Source organism: Labeo rohita, unplaced genomic scaffold, assembly GCF_022985175.1.
Source record: "Labeo rohita strain BAU-BD-2019 unplaced genomic scaffold, IGBB_LRoh.1.0 scaffold_73, whole genome shotgun sequence".
NCBI classification, from domain to species: Eukaryota; Metazoa; Chordata; class Actinopteri; order Cypriniformes; family Cyprinidae; genus Labeo; species Labeo rohita.
Genome location: NW_026129667.1, coordinates 617,501 through 640,211, shown reverse-complemented (window position 1 = coordinate 640,211; position 22,711 = coordinate 617,501). Strand labels below are relative to the sequence as shown.

Genomic DNA, 22,711 nt, shown 5'->3' with positions numbered 1-22,711 from the left:
AAACTAAATTTAATTTTTTACTTTTTTTTTTTTTTTTTAAATGTACTATAATCACCACGCATCTCATCCATAAAATTAAATAAAATATGTATTCTTTTTGGATGATTTTTTAAAAATTAATTATTTATATATTTTTGTTATGTAAAAAAATTTACACGAAAGCACGATCCACTTATTTGATCGCCAGAAACAAATTTAGTAAATTCTCTTCAGTCTTTTGACTAGTCGTTCTATATATTTTCGATTTATACTCGTCATAAATTAAATGAATGTTTTGAATATTATGAATATTATGAATATTTCATTCAGTCAAAATGTTTCATTTTAACGCCTTTTAAAAAATCTTTCAGAAATGTCATTAGGGAGAAATTAGAACAATGTTGAGTGACTATACCACTCGATTATGTAAGTGTAATTCAGATAGCACGTAATACCCACCGAACATTACATAATATACGGCTAGCAAATGTCTGTTTCACCCTCTAACCTGCGAAAGCTCCTCCTGGATGCGAGAAAGCAAGGCTGCATCAAACAGCAGATCTGACCTTCATATTAATACAGATTAACCGCATCTGGACGCATACAGTGGGAGTGCGGTACATGGCACGTCCTCACAGACTGCACCACGACAATGGGTCGTCTTTAAGACTCCTCCAGTGCTGTTTTAATAGGTTTTAACGGGATTTGCGTGGCTGTGGGTTGATGTGGGCATCATGCACGCTGATGTCTGCTTTCTGCTCTGCGCGTGCTTTTTCTCCACTGGAGCGCTTCAGCTGCGCGGACAGCTACTTCAGACATGCAGCCAAACCAGGTGAGTGAATCACCTCACTCATGCATTAACCATTCTTCATGACAAACACGAAAAGAAAAAAAAAAAAAAAAAAAAACTGAGGAAGCCAATGTAGACGCGCGCTAGAGTGGGATGTCAGTATGCCGTTTATAGTGACTATATAGTATTGTTTTCACCTAAGCCATTTCTGTCAAAATTGCAACTACTTTAAAAATAGATTAAATAATGGAAATGAACACACAACATTAACACAGATATAGAAAGAAAGAAAGAAAGAAAGAAAGAAAGAAAAACATTTCAATTCAAAACAAAACGAAAGAAATTCTTAGTGAAAAAAGCTTTGAAAAGGTTGAAAGTGCAAAATAAATTAATACAGGCTACCATTCGATCATAGAAAATATGGAACAATAAAACAAAATAATGAATAATTTCTAGGTATTTCATTATTTGTAACATTTGGAACTGTTTGGAACATTTTTTTTAAATAAAATATGTACTTAATATGTCAGCATAAAGTACTGGCATCATTAAAGCAGAAAGGGGATATAACATTTCATTTTATTCACTCATATTGTTACATTGATTATTTTTGATGTTTTACCCAGCTTTTTAGGTTTTTTTTATTAGCATAATCAATAAAGTGTCTAATGGATTCATTTGGAGTTGTTGTGTTCTGATATCTCATGATAATGTCACTTCCTGCATTTGTCAGATCCAAACGAGAAACCACCAGAACAGAGAGAGAAGCGCATAAACCTGGCAGGTAGCAGAAGTATACATTTTGTTTCATTATATGAACATTTTACTCTGCTTTGTGAGAGGTCTCAGATTTAACAGCTACTGTATGATGCTTTGTTGTTTACAGTCTTTTACAATCATCAGTTCCTAATAGTAATACTAATATAGCACTATATATCCATTTAAACATATGCTTTGGTTTTGTTAATTCTCTGTTTCAAACACATTTATTAACCATATTCTGTTTGCTTTGGAACTGTTCTTGACATCTATTATGATTTTTTGTACCTCTTTTACTTATTAATTTCTGTGTTTATTTCAGCACGTTACTAATGCGAAGTCCAGATGTCACAAAAGCTCCTGTTACGAAATCAGAACAGCTCCTCAAGTTAGATGACCATGACTTCACCATGAGGCCTGGCTTTGGAGGTAAGATGAGAAAAATGCTTTGAGCCCCAAAAACTAAAAAGCACTGCTGACAAGAGTTTCCAGGCTCACTAGAGGAAATTATGGCCTATTGGAATTGAGAAAAAAATTCTTCTGGGCGGTTGTCTGAAACAATATAAAAAGTATTCTAGTTTAATTAAATAATAGAGCATATTGTTGGTTATGCTAAAGAAGACATGAATCAACTAATAAATGTACATGATACTAATTGTATTGTCACATTTATGTTAAATCAAAGTAAATCAATGATTACTTCTTTGATGATTTCTACTTGCTCTTAGCATTACTTTATTGGCTTTATATGTGGTGCATATGGATTTATATGTAACCTATGATTATCATTAATGCATTAATGACCGATATGAAATAGCAGACAATCTTAATAAACACCAGAAGACTCAGATTTATGTAGGATTTGATCTGACATCACAGGCAATCAGCTTTACATAAGCTCAGGCCAGATTATGACACCGATTTACTGTGGCTCTGTGCCACGAGCATTCACTTATCTGCCCGTATCTTCACTAAAGTTCACACCAACAGTAAATACTACAGTCAGATCAAACCCAGATTAAGGCTTATGAAAATATTGTCCTAAGGTGAAGAAAGGACATTTTCACTCATTTCTTTTGCCTTTCACAAGTTTCATGCAAGTTTTTCCCCATACATTTAAGATAATCTCCTGAAAGTATATGAAATGCTGTTGAAGCGTGCTAAGACATGGACAGGCAGATCACCAAAAATCACCTTACAATCACAAATACTTATAATTATGGTACTTAAAAGCGTGACTGGACGATCGATTACAAAAAGTATGTATTTTTGGGAAATTTGTGTATTATGTACCATTCCTCTTTATTCCTCAGCTTTTTTAATCTGTTCTGATGGGTTATGATCATTAATCTTTATATTACATGTACATATAGCAGTTAGAGCCTGGACATTTGCTAATAGCCATATTGTAGCAAGTGATTTCATATGGGAGTCAGTGTGTTACTCTGATCAGCTGCTCCAAGTTGATCAGATGGACTAGCAGCTGGTGGAGCTGAGGTTAATCGTGTACCCCAGTGGCGTTCAATCTTATCCTGGAGGGCCGCTGTCCTGCAGTTTTGCACAAATGTGCTCTAACTTACCTTTGTAGTGTTCCTGAAGACCTTGATTAGCTGGGTCAGGTTATTTAGGGCTGGAACTAAACTCCACTGAAAAGTGGCCTTTTGACCTTTGATCACCCTGGTTTGGTATGATGGTATGGGGTGATAGATCACATTGGACTAATAACAAACCAGCTACCATGTTTAAAAAAACAGACTGACCACCTTAAGCCAATGTGACATGTATTCATAATCAATCAAACCTTTTGTTCAGATCACACTATATGTTACTGAAGTCATTAAAGGTGCCATAGAATGAAAAACTGTATTTATCTTGGCATAGTTGAATAATAACAGTTCTGTCCAAGGAATGACATACCGTGAGCCTCAAACACCATTGTTTCCTCCTTACGTAAATCTTGTGCGTGCAAAAGACCACTGAAAAAGAGGAATCCCAACATTACACAGACTATCCACTAAATGGACAAGGTTAGCTGTTGCTAGCGGAAGCCTGTTAATTTACAGTACATAAGATTTCACTTACCACATAAACAGAGTAAAGAGAGATGACTGAGGATGATGGTGAATGATTTACAGATCTTGAGCACCACTGACAAGCATCTAATCTTGTAAAAAGTGTGGTTAAGTACTGACGCTGTAGTATACACAGAGCACGTGTGATCGCAAATCTCGAAAGTGAAAGTAAAAAGCGATTGTGCGTTCAAAAGCAGTTTTAATTCACTGCATATTAAAAGTGGCTCCCTGATTAAATATAGATTTTCCTCCCTATGTTTCCTTCCTGCTGTGTGAGCTACTGAAGTAAGCAGCACTGTGAAACAGCCAATCAGAGCAGAGCTCATCATTATTATTCATGACCCTTCCAAATAAGGTAATAATAGACCATTTCATTCTAGGGACAAATTCTAGTAAATGGACATGTAAAACCGTTTCTGTTTCTGGAACCAATTTTTTGCTCTTACCTAAGCCACATACCTTCTATGCATTCTATGGCACCTTTAACAAATGGATGGCATTTTACTTTTAAACGTTTAATCATTTAATCGTTAATCGTAAATTTCGTTGGATGTAAGTTCAATGAGAAATAAACAATCTGGATCTGAAATCTATACAATTTTTACCATGAGTGCATTGTAAAACAGTTTAGAGCTCATTTTTGCTTCATTTCAGGGCCTGCGATACCTGTGGGTGTTGATGTTCAGCTTGAGAGTCTGGACACCATCTCTGAAGTAGATATGGTAGGAGACTAACACATGTCTTTTTAAATATGGCTTACAGATTTCAGAGTGCATCATGAATGATTCAGTGCTATCAGGATCTTTTCCACTCTGAGACTGTGCTACAGGATTTGGATTAGGGGCAAAAGCTTTAATTCAGCACTCAGTAACCTCTCCAAGCACCCTAGATGCATTGACAAATGCTGTCTTGTTTCTTATAGAGGACTCTTGGGATATAATTGAGGCTACTGTTTATACTGTTTAGAGTCAGTTGTTAAGATGCATGGCTGATTGGATTGTATGCTACAGGATTTCACCATGACCTTGTACCTGAGACATTACTGGAAGGACGAGCGACTGTCCTTTCCCAGTAACACCAATCAGAGCATGACATTTGATGGCCGGCTGGTGAAGAAAATCTGGGTACCTGACATATTTTTTGTCCATTCCAAACGATCCTTCATCCATGACACCACCACAGAGAACGTCATGCTCCGAGTGCATCCTAATGGCAAAGTGCTCTACAGCTTGAGGTGAGTGTCACAAATGATTCACACGCACATACATTCTGATGATCCTACCACAAAGCTCTGACATTTTATTCAGGCTTTGCTTTCCTTTTTGTATTTAACAATTGACCTCAAAACTGTGGAAACGCTGAATTTAATCCCGATCAAAGCTTGAGAAACAGATTGCCGACCATCGGAAGAGTTATGTTACGTCCGGCTATGACATTGCTGAGTCTAAACCTAATCAGCAAGAGAGACTCAGATTTGGCCAATAAACGAAAAGATCTTGGATTTCCATCAAAGCTCTTTTATATAAACCAACTTTTCTGACATTGAGGATTTCCATGTTTTTTTGACCAAGAGCTGTCATCTCTAGGTCCTGGATTTTGCTTTAGATGAGTGAACGTGTGGATTAATATGTGGGAATCTGTGGGATTAATGCAAGCCACATGTAGATTCAGACACAAAGCTGGCTCATTGGTGAGTTTTAATCTCAGAACCAGCCCACACCCAGTCTGCCGGACAAAATGACTTTATTCTTCCATGTACATCTCGACTTACAGTGCATAAGTCAATCTTTTGCGTCAAAGCCAGCTCCTCCCTGCTCCCTCTCAACCATTTCATCTAGTATCTGTCCTTTTATCCAAGGCCAGATGGCTGATCTGTAGGGGCTTTCTATATACATTGCATTCAGAGTATTCTAACTACTTCCTATTTTCACAGTTTACGTTGCAGACTTATGCAAAAATGCTTTCATTTGCCTACCCATCAAGATATTCACTGATCTTTACCTCCTCGGATAGTATAGAACCACCCTGTTCATCATTCATCATGGCAGCATGGGCTGCATTTTCCAAATGCAGGACTGCATTTGTACTAATGTACTTAGGACTGGTTTCGCAGTCCTAAGTACATTAGTAAAAGAACTAAGAGGTTGAAGAGCTGCTTTCAGAGTTTCTAAAACTGTCAGAGCCTTTGGCATCCGATGCCATTTTCATTCGGTCTTCCACCAGCACAGCACACTCCAAAAGCCGTTTCACCGCATCATAAGATGAATTCCAATGAGTGGGTTCATCATGTAAGAGCTTATGGTCTGGGGGGGACAAGTCTTTCTGTTTCTTGGCCAGCTGACATGAAAGCATTGGTTATCTGGTGAATGCAGATATGGGTTTCCAAAGCCTTGACAGCAGTGCAGACGCCCTGTTTATTTCTATTGCTCCGTTTACAGCAAACTGAAGACTGTGCCTGAAACATGGATTTTTTTCTTCAAATTTCTTTTCAAAAGCTTCTTAGTTGTATGGCGTGTGTGTTATCTGCACAAAAAGCCAAAACACCAGGATTGCAGTTTCTATGATTTATTAATGTGTTGCAGAGTTCTCTTCGTGTCCTCAGATCAGCTGTGCAACAGTTTCTCTCAGAGATGCTAGATTATGAGATGTTCCATTATAGATGTATAGAATCTCTGTGTACACAAAATAATTTTGACTTGGAAGCTGATGGTTGAGGTTTGCTAGGATACGTGTTTTCTGACTGTGTAGACAGGAACTTGATCCATACAGTTTTCTCAGTTTTGTCATATTTAAATGCCTCTGAGTAGCTTGGTGGGGTCATGTTAATGCTCTTCAGCATAAGCTGAAAGAAAGAAAGCTGTGAAACAAAAATAGAGATTTCTGTAATAGGCAAGTGGCAGCCTATAATCATGTATTCAGTGAGTATACAATATTAAATCACCAGTTAAAATCATTCAAACGTCAAACTGAAGAAGTATTCCTACATATCAGCATAGGAGACTGGGTTTGCAGGAATAAGCTGTGGGAAGTAATGAGACGTTTGCCTTCATTAAAGGAGAAGTCCACTTCCAAAACAAAAACTGCAGTGAAATGTATATATAGGTACAGTTAGACGTAGGTAAAAGTTATTTGAAATAATAGTGTTTTGAAAATGATAGCAAAAATGCAGGATCGTAGATCAGTTCAAAGCCTATTTGTTAACAAGGACTCCTTCCCTGGAAACAAATAACAGGATTAAGAATTAAATAAATGAAGTAACATTTGAATATTTATATTTTATTTCCTTGTTTATTCCTCATAGTCCCTGTAGTATCATTTTCAGATGAAATTGTGAAAACAAATTAGATTTGTGGATTGTGGACTTGTTCTCCATATTTGTGACACAATTTTTAATTACTCCAAACACATTCAACAGGGTTACAGTCACAGCGATGTGTAATATGGATCTCAGTCACTTTCCCCTGGACACCCAGACGTGCTCACTGGAGATTGAGAGCTGTGAGTCTAAACACAACATGATAAATATACACATTTTCATGATTCAACAGCAGTTATGTGACACAGTTTTGAGTAACACAGGATATTCCATGTTTATTTGGTGTTTCAGTGTTTGTGGGTTCATATGTATTTGTGTTATTTTGTTTTCAGATGCTTATACTGATGACGACCTCATGCTGTACTGGAAGAGAGGAAACAAATCTCTGCAGACGGATGAGAAGATCTCTCTGTCTCAGTTCCTCATTCAGGAGTTTCACACCACCACAAAACTAGCCTTCTACAGCAGCACAGGTACTGAGGATTGCATCTTCAGGACAGATAGAGTGTCTGCAACTGATCCTTCATGAATCCCATCTTAAAACCAGCACTGACCATTCCTACATCGACAATCATTGCCATCCAGAATATTGTCTCGTGTAGTTTGTCACATTTTGTTGTAGCATGATTGCTGTCTAGTAAAAACTGTTAGAGCACCCTTACCAAAAACTACTATACTTCAAGTTTATTTTATTAAGTATACTTAAGTAAAGTTCAAGTATATTTTAAGTATACGTTATGTAGTAAGTATACAAATATAAGCAGTATACTTGTAAGTGTATTATTTCAGTACTCCTTGGGACTAAATTGGCCCACTTTCTAGTATATAAAAGTATACTTTTAAGTATACTGTAACTATAACAGTAGTAAATTTTGAGTACATAACTAGTTTATATATATGTTTTAGTTTGTACTGCAACTATACTAAAAGTAAACTTATAGGTATACTGATTAAATACTTGTAGCATTTTTAGTACACTTTGAAGTATAGTCTCAGTAAACTACTAGTTTAGTAGTTTTATACTATAAGTATACTTGTAAGTTTTCTTTAAGTGAACTTTACATCATACTTTAAGTATACTACTGTGTCCCTATCTAGGTATTAATTTGTATATATTTTGTTATATGAATATCTGAACATACAAAACATGAAAAAAAGAACAGGATATCTGCTTGTAAACAATAACATTTTAGCTTCATGCATTCTGTTTTATAAACACTTGAATGTGGGTAAGTTTGAACAAAAATCTGAAAAAAAAAAAAAAAAAAAGACTATGAATTGGATTCAGAGTGAAAATCAAGACGTAGATTGAGTTGATCAACACCCCAAAGCTTTACAGTCATTATTACCTCTTCATTGGTCGACCTTTTAATCCACAACATTACACAGTTTGATGCTGTTTTATGTCTGATGATGCTGTTAGATTACATGTGGAACCATCTGTTGTTTCAGTTTCTTCTTCATTTGGGTTTTTTTTTTTTTTTTTTGGAAAAATTCTGTACAGAAGATGTGTTAGTGCCTCCTACCGTATGACAATCAAAACACTGATTTCAGGAGCACAAGTATAGCTCAAATATATTTAGACTTTTAAGAATAGGTAAAGTATACTTAAATGTCATTTTAAGTATATTTCTGAGAAGTACATAAAAAGTAGACTAAAAGTATACTTTCCTATTTTATTTTTAAAAAAGAAGTATATTAATAGCACACTTGAATAAACTTGTTTTTCGTAAGGGCAGTTAAAACTTAAAATTACTATTTGGAAATTTTGAACTTTATGAGTCTACTTTTTTGATGCAATGTAAAGCAAACAAACAAACAGCATGGCTTCAAGAATTAAAGGTAGTTCAATAAAAGTGCACTAAAGGCATCTGCCCTTATGTTGTTAAGGTTTATTTAATACATTCATAATAAATATTAATAAAGCAATATGCCCTGTTGAAATATATGACGTATATATGACATGTATGTCATGTGCAAAGCTAAAATGTAAATTAAAATTATTATGACAGATATAAAGGTGAAGGAGAATTTATATGTGCATCAGGTTTTTTGCTAAAATAAAATGATACCCAAAATTCCCTCTGTAAAACATTTGACTCTAATATGTCAAAACAAACAAACAAACAAGAAATTTGAAACTGACTTCATCCGTTGTTTAGATTTTTGTACTAGACATTTACGCATTTTTTAAAGCGCATATTTTATTAAATAATCCCTCATTTGCATATTTAAATCTAACATTTTAGAAAACTTATAATACAAAAAATGTTTACAATTATCAATTTAATCAATCAACTGAGTAAGCAAGGTGATAACTATTAGTTCTTTTTTTTTTTTTACCCTATTCAGTGTCTCGCCTTATTAAATCTGCTGTATATCCTGATCATTGGTGCTTTGTAATAACTAAAACTGGCTATTTTTTCTTTTTAATCTTCTCTGCAGGTTGGTACAATCGTCTTTACATCAACTTCACTCTGCGTCGGCATATCTTCTTCTTCCTGCTTCAGACGTACTTTCCCGCCACTCTGATGGTCATGCTGTCATGGGTGTCCTTCTGGATCGACCGTCGAGCTGTTCCTGCGCGGGTTCCTCTGGGTGAGATGTTTCAGATGAATCTTGCTGCAAACCACTGTAGCATGTGTCATTGCATCATTTCATTACACTGCATAAAACGTCTACATATTACAGCAAGCGCTTTTGAATAAACTAATCAAACTGATCTCTTTGTAGGCATCACGACGGTACTCACCATGTCCACCATCATCACTGGCGTGAACGCATCCATGCCCAGAGTCTCCTACATCAAAGCTGTGGACATTTACCTCTGGGTCAGCTTCGTCTTTGTCTTCCTGTCTGTGATCGAGTACGCCGCTGTCAATTACCTGTCCACTCTGCAGGAGCGCAAAGAGAGGACGCAAAGCAACAGGGTAAGCCAAGACAGTTTAATTATCATTCATTAAGGAAACCCTGTGTATTAAGACTTGTATGGCTTAATATAATGTAAATGAAAACCCATGATAGATTTACATAATTTTTAAAAATCCACATGTTTTATACATATTTTTAGCATCGAGAAACTCTGACAAGTATCCGCATGTTTACATCCTGGCAGGATGGCATCTAGCATTTCTTGTCTCTGCCGTCTGTAAGCTCTTTCAGTAGCTTTGGTCTACTGAAAGGCTCAAAGCCATCAGGGTTAAAGTGGAGAGAATAAAGACGCAGATCTTTAGGTAGTTTTATTTGTCTACAGGTATCTTCCCATTCTTTTCTCTTCTACCTATTGCTAGGAAAGCAATGAAGACTTACTTGTTGCCCTTTGATTGAAAATCGCAACCAAAAGCCTCACAATGTGGTATCGTATCAGTATTTGACTTTCAGAGCTGTGTATTTTGAGGTGCGTTGCAGTAAAAATAGCAACAGGTAGTGCCAGTAGCTCACCAAGTGCAACCATTTCACATCATCGAATTAGTGGCACCTATAGTACAAAATATGTATAAAATTATGTGGATTTTTAAATAATGTAAATCTTTCATGGGTTTTCTACTACATATTTCAGTGAGATACATAATTTATGTTATATTAAGCCATACTAGTCGTAATACTTTAAGTACTTTTGGTTAATACAGCCATTGAGGGACATTGAGGGACCCGTCTCATTGCCTATAAAAAGTTTAGCAGGGAGAGTAAATTTATTGGGCAGTGAACTAGATCCAATTAAGTAATACTTGTGTAATATTAAACCATGAAAGTAATATTCAGGAATTAACAAAAAAAGTTATTTAAGAAATTGTTAAGAAAGTTTATGAAAAATTCTAAAGAAATTGTCAAATATTTTCTTAAAAACATTTTCTTTTATAATGCCTTTTTACCTTTATATTAGTGTATAGCACAGATCCTCAAAGTTACGATCAAGTGCATGATAGTGGAAAGAGAGTTCATCTCTTCAACAGAAAACACTTGCCTTAAATGTCTTGTTTGTAGTCCTGTCATTATTTACTTTGAAGTTACAATGTTATACATTTGCATAACGCTTATCTTTCTGGTTGACCTAACCCATCCTCAAAGAACAATTAAGTTTCATTCTTGAGGAGATACAGGGTTTCTTTCTTTCTTTCTTTTTTTTTTTTTTGCTGCAAAGCCAATTTGTTTTGCTGTATGGACTTGCGATATAAACACCATAGTTACCACAGATAAAACATTGGGTAACACTTTAGAATACAGTTCCGTCATTAATGAATAACTACACAGGAACAAATGACTAGTGCACTATTAACATTCTAGTAACTAACAAGAAACTCTGATTAACAAATCAGTAAGCAATAGTGCTCAGTTGAACATGGTAGTTCGCTATTAGCTAATCAGTAACTACTTTTTTGTCATATCTCCCAAAGAACTTCTAGGAACTACTATATACATGTTCATAATTAATGTAAATAATGCAAAATGTATATTTAATTCTAAAGTGAAGATCAGGGTAACCAACTTGTAATGACTTGGATATTACCAAATACTTCAGAAGGAATTACTAATTATTTGGATTCATATTCTAAAGTGAAGATCATGATAACTTCTTAGTAATGACTAAAGTAATTAAAAACTATGGAGGTTTTTCTAAGATTCTGGATAGTCATAATTCCAATGGCTTTGGTAACACTTGAATCGTTACTAGTGAGTTACCATGATCTTCACTTTAGAATACGGATCCAAATAATTAGTAATTCCTTTCGAGGTAGTAACATTTGAGTCATTACTATCCAAAACCTTACATATACCTCAATAGTTTACAATAATTTCAGTCATTACTAGAGAGTTACCATGATCTTCACTTTAGAATACGGATCCAAAAAATGAGTAATTCCTTCTGAAGTATTTGGTATTACCTGAGTCATTACTAGTGGGTTACCATGATCTTCACTGTAGAATTAATTTTACATTTTGCATCATTCACATTAATTATGAACATGCATATAGTAGTTCTTAGTAGTTCTTTGGTATATATGAAAAATAGCAATTACTGATTAGCTAATATTGAACTACCACTTTCAACTGAGCACTATTACTTACTGATTCGTTAATCAGAATTTCTTGTTAGTCAGAAGTAGTCACTAGAATGTTAAAGGAGAAGTCCACTTCCAGAACAACAATTTACAAATAATTTACTGTCATCCACGATGTTCATGTCTTTCTTTCTTCAGTCGTAAAGAAATAATGTTTTTTGAGGAAAACATTTCTGCATTTTTCTCCATATAATGGACTGATATGGTGCCCCGAGTTTGAACTTCCAAAATGCAGTTTAAATGCGGCTTCAAACGATCCCAAATGCGGTTGTAAACGATCCCAGCTGAGGAAGAAGGGTCTTATCTAGCGCGTTATTTACATTAAAAAAAATACAATTTAAATACTTTTTATTCTCAAATGCTTGTCTTGTCTTGCTCTCCTTGAACTCTGTGTATTCTGACTCAAGACAGTTAGGGTATGTCAAAAAACTCGGAACGTATTTTCTCCCTCAACTTCAAAAATCATTTCAAAATCATCCCACATCACTGCAGAAGTACCGGCCCAGTCTTTACAAAGTGAACATGCAAAGTAGATCAAACACCTTTAACAAAAAAGTTAAAACAGTGATATAGGACGATTTCGACGTTGAGGCAGAACATGAGATGGGAGTTTTTCGACATACACTAACTGTCATGAACCAGAAAAAAACAGTCCAGGCAGAGTAAGACAAGATGAGCGTTTGACATTAAAAAGTATATAAACTGTATTATTTATTTTTATTAAAATAACCGATCGTTATGCTAGATAAGATCCTTCTTCCTCAGATGGGATCGTTTACAACTGCATTTGGGATCATTTGAAGCCGTATTTAAACTGCATTTTGGAAGTTCAAAATCAGGGCACCATATCAGTCCATTATATGGAGAAAAATCCTGAAATGTTTTCCTCAAAAACCATAATTTCTTTACGACTGAAGGAAGAAAGACATGAAAATCGTGGATGACATGGGGGTGAGTACATTATATGTAAATTGTTGTTCTGGAAGTGGACTTCTCCTTTAATAGTGCATTAGTCATTTGTTTCTGTGTAGTTATTCACATTACGGAACTGTATTCTAAAGTGCTACCTAACATTGTTTACATTGTGAAATCCAATTATGGTAATGTCAGCATTACATTTCCAACACACTCTAAGCTACTGACCAATCAGAGCAGATGAGGCTTTTCAGAAAGGTGGGTTTTAAAAAGACAGGTTCTACCAACATACAGTATGACAAGTGTTGTTTGAACTTCGAATTATGTAATGTATTTTAGCAGAGCCCAAAAATAAAAAAGAAATGGAGTGTAATATGTGCACTTTACAAAGAAAATGACTGGTTTTTGTCATTTGATGAATGTGATTTAAATTCAAAGCACATGTAATTACATGTAATGTGTGGTTGTCTGATGCAGCAGTTGCCGTGTACGTGTGGAATGACCCATCCTGGTCAGATGATGATGAGCAACAGCTACAGCGACATGGACATGATGACCACAGGAAACTACGGCATGTCGGAGCTGAACGGAGACAAACAGGAGCAGTTCCTGGTTCATCTGGTCCTGGATAATGAGCAGGGAGCTCAAAGACCAGCTGTAAGCTCAAGCAGCAGCTTATTTATAGACACTCATGCCATAGACAAATACTCACGGGTCATCTTCCCTGGAGCGTATACACTCTTCAACATCATATACTGGTCCATCTACTCACAATGACTGCTGCTCACTTACATTTTATGACATTTGAGAAAGTCTTGGAAATATAGATTACCTCTGAAAAACTGTTATTTCTTTTTCTTTTTTCTTTTTTTTTACTACTCTTCAACATGGAATCAATTTTTGCCTCTTAGCAATAAACAAATACATATGACTGTATGTGGGCAGTCAACATGACATGTACGTTTTCTGTTCTCAAAAAAAAAAAAAGGTTTATTTTTTCATTTTTATTTCTTGTATATTTTAATCTTTAGGCTGAAAGGCAAACAACACAGATTTTGTCAACATGATTTTTGTCTGTACAGACTTGTTTAGCAGTTTTAAGTAAAATGTGTGAATTGTACTGATGTGATTGTCCACGGCATGAACTTTGAAATACAGAAACGTATCAAAATGAACAACATAGATTAATATATTATTTAAATATGTTATTATTGTTATTATTGCAGTATTACTTACTGGGGGATTATTAAAAAAAAAGACTGGTCATGCATTTTACATCCTGAAAAACTTAAAAAAAAATAAATAAATAAAAATGTGGAGTGACTCAAAAAATCAATTTCAATCTCTTGGGAAACTTGAAAATATTGAAAATCTGGGAAGATGGAAAAAGACATTTCAATTTGCCCTCCTACAATGGTTTAAATCTGTAATGTGTATGTGGACAAAAAACTTTATTTATTAAGTTTATTTATTCATTCATAAAGTTTTGTGCCCTAAAAAATGCTGATTTTCAGCATTTTTAAGCATGAAATACAGTATGTTTTACTTATTTGTGTTGATGCAGCATATTGGCATCATCTGTCATGATCTGATCATGTGTCAAAATATCTGAATATTTAAAAAGCGGTGTAACACATTAAACTGTCTGAAACCACTTTTTTTTCTAACTGTGCATATTATTTACATGTAATTACTGAGTGCATATTATTTTACGGACTACATGAAAAAATATTTTTACTTTTACCTGTTCATTAGTAAGACCTCAGAACCACTGAAATGACTTGGTGAAGACAAAAAGATTATTTAAAAAGTGAAAATTTTGACTTAACTGAGAACAATTATTAATTAACAATACGTTTCAAAATATTTCACACTGTAAAAAAAATGTTGCAAAGATTGCTGGAATATGTTTTACAAAAAAAAAAAAAAAAAAAAAAAAAAAAAAGTATATTTCAGTCTTTCTACTTTAAAAATGAATTTTAATTTTGTGTGTTACTGTTTCCTTGTAATTATTTCTGAAATTTACTATCAGTTTCTGAGTGCAAATCCTACACCAGTTATTTTCAGTGCAGATGATACTGAATGATTATAGAATAAATACACCAGTGTCTGAGTGTGAGAGTGTCCATTTCCAAAGTAAACATGTCTATTGAGAATTTAGAATTAATTTTCAGAAATAATGTAGATGTGCTAGGACAAGGACTGATTTTTTTTTTCTATTAGAAAGTACTTTTAAGATTGTTACCACTAAGACATTATAAACTACACTGATGATGTGCTAAGTTTAAATGCATTATAAATCAATAATGTAATAGCATAAATTAAAACGTTGAGGTGGTAAATCATTTTATGCTTAATGTGGAATCTGTGATGTTTCCATTGTTCAGGCATGTTACAGGAAGCATTTCATATACGTTCTTTGAATTTATTTTTATGAACATAGTTTTACATTATAGATCAAGACATTAATACAATACATTATTGTACATTATATGAAGTTTTGTTTGATGTTTTTTCTTGTATCTCCTGAGTAGTGTATACAGTGTTTTTGGAAAATAAACTAAAGCCTGACTGCATTTTTACATGAAACTGTGTATTCTCTTGTTTTGAAGCTCACGTTTTTATTTGTCAAATGTACAACACAAGGCAAGTTGACTCGCCTTTATTTATATAGAGCTTTATGCAACAGATTTTCAAAGCCTCATAGTGAAACAGAAAAGTATGATGCAAACTTCATAAAATATGAGACAAATTCTGCTGTAAACCAGCTTTACAAAAGTCATTGTTCATGTGTGTCATTATTCAGCTCGAGTCAGTTTAGTGTTGGTTCAGATCAACTCAATAACAGTGTTGATTTGTCATTTTGAAACAAATTTGATTCAGCTATAAAGCTGGTAGAAGACAATAGTGGTAGAAGACAATAGTGTCAAAATCCAGCTCAATTCAGTTTAGTGTTCTCATCCAATAACAGTCAGTGCTGTCAAATTAATATAACAAATCAATATTAATATTACTGAATATTTAATGTCTTTTAAACCCCAACTAAGCAAGCCAAAGGTGACAGTAGTGTGGAGCCCAAACTCACTATGTGACAGAAATTATCCCTGATCCCTGTGACAGAAATGGTCCCTGATCAACCAATCACAGTGAAGATATGACTCCTAACATAATCTGATTGCGCTACAGACAAAGAGAGACATGATAACTAGACAGGAAGAGGAGGAACCCCACATTTTACTTTTTATATGCAGAGTTATGTTAATAGTAACCTCATCAACTTGCACCTCTTGTAAAATGAAGACTATCAAATGATAATATTCAAAGTTATTTTGAAGATCTTTCAGAGTTGCAGAACACTGGATTTTTTTTTATTTAATGTCCATCGCAGTGGACATCAGGTCTTGAACGATATCAGCAGGAACCTCATGAATTAGTTGTATAACAGGTTGAGAAATTTGTAGAAGCATTTCAAAGCTAAATACAGAGCTACAAGTTCTAATGTTAATGTTTTATGAGCATTGATGTTAATTAATGAAATTAATATCCCTCTCTGGTACGCATTATGTTCTAACCATGAAATATTGTTTCACATATGTTTTTATTACATGAAATAGCTTCAATTATACAAATCAAAAAAAAAAAAAAAAAAAAAAAATTGTGAACATTTTTGTGGGGGGATATTTAGGAAAATGTTGCTATATGGCAACAATGTACCACAATGGACAATGGCCCAAAATTACTTTTTCTATTAAATTATGATTTACTTTTCAATTCAAATGCACATTTCTTTTAGAAATTGATGTATCCAGTCTCAATTGCCATCAAAATCTGCCACACACACATACAGACACAAAACCACATGCACACACACACACTCATTATTACGGTCACTGAAGGCTAACTCATCCTCATTGTCATCACATGGAAGAGACAACTCGGCACTCTTCCTATTGCGCTTTTTCTGTAAAATATTGTTGTATTCATTTTTTGCAAAGACTAAATAATTTCATTATTTATGCATAAATACACATATACTACAATAAACACTTCAAATAAATAAAAAATTACAATCAAATTATTGATGTTACTATCTATAAAAATCCCAATGGGGAAATACATTACTGCAATTCCACTGTGGTACAGCGTTGCCATATGGCAACACTGATATTTTCAGAATCATTTTACAGAAAAACTATGTTAGATAGTATTGATTTCTGAATAAAAATATGTAATTTACTAACCAAAGATGATGCAAAAAAAATCTCCCTTGAGAAGAGATGTTCAGAAATTAGTTTTACAGAGAAATTTCTGGAGCACTTCAACAGGTGTCATCCATGTTGCGGTGACAGTGCAAAAAAAGTGTTTGGAGGAACATTCAAATGTCATATGGCTTAAAAACAGCACATCATTGACTACCTTAAGGCAAGCCCTTTTAATTTGCAATATATTGTATTTTTTTTTTCAGAATAACAGGAAAATAAGCAGAAAGTAATTGTTGCCATATGGCAACACCGTACCATAGAGGGATATTATTTATATCTTCAAAGTGACACCACTGATGTCTTGATGCTAATGCACACAATCATATATTCATCAGAACAATCAGCAAGTACACATAAATCCATTTACATACACACAAAGACATTTATACATGTGCTCAGATGCACCCACTTCACCCCCAAAAAAGGACCAAACAAGATTTTTGAGACTTCATATAATCTTTTTTTTCCACATTCTTACTGCATTGTTCATTCTTACAGTATGTGTTCTGTTCAAAATCTTCAACTATATAGTGCACAAACCCACTTATGTATGGTTAAAATATGAGGATTTTTATTTTTCTTCAGTCCTGGTGTCCATTGTAGTGGACATGAGAAAAATATGAATTGGCGCAAATCTCATTCATATGTTGGAGGAGACCAAATATCAAGAGGATAAAAAACCTTTTTGTTCAGTGAAAAAAAGGTCTGAAAGGGTTAATAACAACTATTTAGTTTAATTATTTTCTGAACTGCTTGTATGATTTACAGTCAACATGAAATCAAAATAAACAATTTTTAGTAATATTGCAGTATTTATTAGAAATGATCTGACTTTCATCTGACTTAGGAGGCAGATTTGTCAGTGAAGCTTCATGAGTAAAATCCTACATCAGTTATACATCATAAGCCTGCTGTAGTGTAGGATCAGTGGTATTGTATAAGGATACAGAGATCCATAAAAGTATGAAAATTATGAAATTATGGCAAATGATCATGTACAGTATAAGGATACAAAATAATGAATTACAATAAGAGGTTTAAGAGCATAACGTGCAGGACCTTACAGAAAAAAAAACACATGAATTTCATGATTTCCACGTGATCACATGTGTCCACATATTTTCCACATGTAGAAAACATGTGGACACGTGGAAAATTTCCATGTTATAATCAGTTTTAACATGTGGATCACGTTAGCTAACAAATACTGTGCATTTTCTGCTTCACACCCTGAGGTTATGTTGACTTTTAGTTTGTTCACATTTCCTGCTTCTGGTCCTGTGGTTGTAGTCCCTTTGTTAATTAGCTAGTTGACATGTACTGTAGTTGCAAAGTATTCGGCTAGTTAGCATAATATCTAAAGTGGACGAAACAAAGTGTTACCAAAGTATTGTAGTAATAAGTGTTCATTTTTGAGGACACGCCTTGTTATTAGCTTGTACCTATAATGTTGATCACCAGTTAGGCAGCATAATAAGCCCAGGCTTGGTAAAAATGTGGTTTATTGTTTGGAGCCTCAATCTTTTTAGCGAAATTCAGCACTGAGTTCCATTTCAATTCATGAGTTTGAATCTGAATAGATACACCGTGCACTTATTGTACACATGTAGGCTGATATTTTGCTTTAAACACACTACTCAGCACTATACTAAGCCATTTTGTAGTAGTCTGAGTATATGAAATGAGACATGATTAGTAATTCAGTAATGGGTGACTAACTTACATCAGCTGACCAACAACAAATCTCTAGTCTCAAAACACAAAATAATGGGGCCAAAAATCTTTATTTCATTATGTACAGAATAAAAAGATAAAAATGATTATTGTATCCACTTGTTTTTTCTTTCTGAACTGATGCAGACGAAGTTGAAATGCAGTGAGAAAATGAGTTATAAAGAATTTAAAATCAAGTATACCAACACTAACACATGTGCAAAAGAGCCCTGCACATGACATGCAAAAACAAACTCATCGAGGCCACGGATTAAGAATCCGTTCCCTTATTTTTATTAATTGTTCCCTCTTTGTAGTAAATCATGACTAAGTTGAATTAATGTGTTCCCTTCTTTTGATGTAATTACAATAAGGGAACAAATTAGTACAACACAGCCACAATTTACAAGGAAACAAATTCTCAGTTAGTGGCCATAATATGTATTTTTCCTTTATGTCATGCACAGGGCTCTGTTAAAAAATGGTACATTCTTTACACAATTACAAACAAACTGTGCAACTGAAATAGATATATCATTACTCAAAGACTGACATAAGTAGTTGTTTACTGTCCACAGTGAAAAAAAGATACCAGCAATTTCTTACAGTCCAGTTCCTCATGGTGATTGTCCATGTTCTGAAAAGCAGCACCTCCTGAAAATCTCTCTTAAATATCTCAAACACTTGTCATTCTTGTGCAAAATGTTACACTTACCAGTGTTACTGTAGATGAATGCAAATAAATCGTGATACAGGAATATAAGCTTCAGTAACAAAACTAAATTTACTTTTCAGGTAAATTAACATGAAAAAATATACACATTAAATGTCTCAATTGTACTCACTTTCGTTAAAGGAACAGTTTACCCAAAAATGTCAATTCTATCATCATATACTCTTCCTTGTCATTCCAAACCTGTATGACTCTCGTTCTTCTGTGGAACGTTTAGGAACATTTAGGAACATTTAGTCCATTCAGTGGAAGTCAGTGGTAACCAAAACTGTTTGGTTCTCAACATTTATTAGAATATCCTCTTTTATGTTCCACAGGTTTGGAATGAGTAAATGATGACAGCATTTTCATTTTGTGTTGAATGATCCCTTTAACTCACAGCTGCTTTCCTAAACAACTGCAAATTTCAGAAGTTCTTCTCAACAAGATGTTACCAGTCCGTATTATTTCCTAAAGTGTCCCATTTTTTCAGCTCAGGGTTCTGCTTGCACCTTCAACAAGGTTTTGAGGTGCACAGACATCTGCTCTTTGCTGCAGTGCTGCTGTACGGCCGTATGCTGAAGAGCACGTTCTCCCACCCAGTGGCTGGGAGGTTTGGGGAGGACGCTGGGCGAGGGAGGCTCGCTGAATTTAGCACCAGCATATGTCTTCTCTGTCTCTGACGAGAGCTCAGGAGGGCAAACGTTCACCCTCCTGAGGCCCTCAGCTGTGCTCTTTCCCATGTATGTGGGGTTCTCCTGTCGTTTGGGATGCTGAGTGTTGTCTGATGCGTTTCTTTGCTTGCTCCACTGTCTCCGTTTGTTCAGGTTGTCGGTGGTTTGCTCAAGCCGGCTCGAGCTGTGGACAGGCGGTCTGCTGGGCTGGATCCCTCGTTCAGCACTTTCGGTTTTTAACTTCAGCTGCTGAGGACAAACAGGAAACAATTAGGATCATGTCAGACGGTCAGAGCTAATCTACTGCTCACACCATGCCCAGAAATGTATGCATTTACAGATGGGTTCACAACACTTCTTAAAGGAGAAGTCCACTTCCAGAACAACAATTTACAGATGATGTACTCACCCCCTTGTCATCCGAGTTGTTCATGTCTTTCTTTCTTCAGTCGTAAAGAAATTATGTTTATTGAGGAAAACATTTCAGCATTTTTCTCCATATAATGGACCATATAATCATTTACAACCACATTTGTGATCGTTTGAAGCCGCATTTAAACCATATCAGTCCACTATATGGAGAAAAATGCTGAAATGTTTTCCTCAAAAAGCAAGTTCTTTACGACTGAAGAAAGAAAGACATGAACATCTTGGATGACAAGGGGGTGAGTACATTATATGTGAATTCTGGAAGTGGACTTCTCCTTTAACAAACCTTTGAAACCTTTATGAATCATTCATTTTGAATCAGATGATTTCACAAAACAAGGCTCTCCTACATCATACAGTTTTTTAAACTGAACTTATGAACCATTAAAGTTCGTGAAATGTGAGCAGAATTTTCTATACTTTGTTTTTGGTACAATGAAATAACAGAAAATCTGAATGGTATTTACACTTTAATGAAATCAATTTTAATTGTAACATTATTCTTCTTGTGTCTGAAAGTGAAATGAAGAAAAAATTAAAGCTCAATCAGGCAAACTGATGGATTAGAATTATATGTAGTGCAACCTTGTCATTTTTGACCGTCTTTTTGAGTGGAACTTCTCCAAATCAGAGGTGTCTCCCTTAATCTAAAACGAGGTACATTTGTTAGGAAAAGTGTGGATAATCAAAAGACTTAAAGTGGATAGTGAAATTAACAGAGTAGAAGGTAAAGCAGAAGAAGTAGTGCATTTAAACTATTTAAATAGTTTTATTACCTGTTAAATGAACTGTCCATTCTGTTAAGCATTTTAATGATAATTTCACAATCATTAAAACCACAAGTCTTGTAAGTAGTTGTTCATTTGTTACCCTGGACCACAAAACCAGTCATAAGTAGCACGGGTATATTTGTACCAACAGTCAACAATTCATTGTATGGGTCGACTTTGACATTTCTTTTAGCCAAAAATCATTAGGATATGAAGTAACGATCATTTTGTAAATTTCCTACTGTAAATATACCAAAAATGTATTTTTGATTAGTAATATGCATTGCTAAGAACTTTAAATGTGATTTTCTTGATATTTTGATTTTTTGCACCCTCAGATTACAGATTTTCAAATAGTTGTATCTCGGAAAAATATCGTCCTATCCTAACAAACCACACATCAATGGAAAGCTTACAGAGCTAATACATAAGCTTTCAGATGTTGTACACGTATGTATAAATATCTCAATATAATTCAAATCTCAAAATGATTAAAATGTTTTACATCTTCATCTTATATCATGATTACACAACTTACAAAACTGTGCCTAATTTTCTACCTTTTATGATGTCCAAAAGGCACAGAATACCAGAAATAACCCACATTTGCATGTGCATCTGAGCAGATGCCTATATTTTGGGACCATCTTCCAACATTTTGAGTCTCTGTGAGTCTTTTAAGGCAGAAAAGCAATAAAATGAAAAATAATACAAATAGCACCTTCTGTGATTGGACCCTTAATTATAGAGGTCGATCTTTTATCACAGTTTCAGTTTCTCTTTCTGATGCTGAAGTGTCTTGTTAGCATTCAAGGGCACATGGTGATGGTTTATGCATCAACGCTTCCGGGATTCGAACCTACAGACTTTCATTGTTTAGCCCAGACCTTTAAAACAACGCAAGACTGTTTACAGACGATTAACTTAAATAGCAGCATAATAAATACATTGACCAACTAACCATAGACAAAACGGGTTCTTTTCATTTTTAGTTCAGAACGGAAATGCACATGCACAAAACACTGCAATAAAGCCCGTCACCTGTTTATTCGTTGCTGGTTTAGATTGAGCTGGTTTGGGCTCTTCATGGGTGGCTAAAGGAGGTTTACAGCTGCTTTTGTTGATGTTTCCTGATGCTTTGTTAGGTTTACTGTGCACGTTTCTGTGTCCTCTTTTCTTCAAGAGCGCTTGTTTGGATTTGCTTATCTTCACTGCTTTATTCTCAACGCTGGATTCAAATCGATGTCCAAAAGCATCGCC

The 22,711-nt window shown here is 34.7% G+C and overlaps 2 protein-coding genes across 3 annotated transcripts in view; one reads left to right on the top strand and one right to left on the bottom strand.

Moving 5' to 3' along the window:
- The first annotated feature begins 469 nt into the window (after nt 1–469).
- On the top strand, nt 470–15,451 carry gabrr1 (gamma-aminobutyric acid type A receptor subunit rho1). Its single transcript, XM_051104503.1, has 10 exons — nt 470–811; nt 1,503–1,553; nt 1,851–1,957; nt 4,255–4,322; nt 4,611–4,834; nt 7,016–7,098; nt 7,249–7,389; nt 9,362–9,514; nt 9,650–9,846; nt 13,369–15,451. Exons 1-10 carry the CDS (start codon nt 714–716, stop codon nt 13,666–13,668), a joined length of 1,422 nt encoding a protein of 473 aa, XP_050960460.1. The 5' UTR covers nt 470–713; the 3' UTR covers nt 13,669–15,451.
- A 3,470-nt stretch (nt 15,452–18,921) lies between these two features.
- pnrc1 (proline-rich nuclear receptor coactivator 1) overlaps nt 18,922–22,711 on the bottom strand; it is a 4,046-nt gene continuing 256 nt past the window's right edge. The window contains exons 1-2 of one of the 2 annotated variants that reach the window (XM_051104506.1): nt 22,493–22,711; nt 18,922–20,501 (exon numbers count right to left, since the gene is read on the bottom strand). The exon at nt 22,493–22,711 is cut by the window's right edge and continues 256 nt beyond it. In XM_051104506.1, coding sequence (XP_050960463.1) covers nt 20,073–20,501; nt 22,493–22,711 — 648 coding nt within the window. In that variant the 3' untranslated portion in view covers nt 18,922–20,072. The remainder of the gene's footprint in view (nt 20,502–22,492) is intronic. The other variant, XM_051104507.1, reaches the window with a different exon arrangement.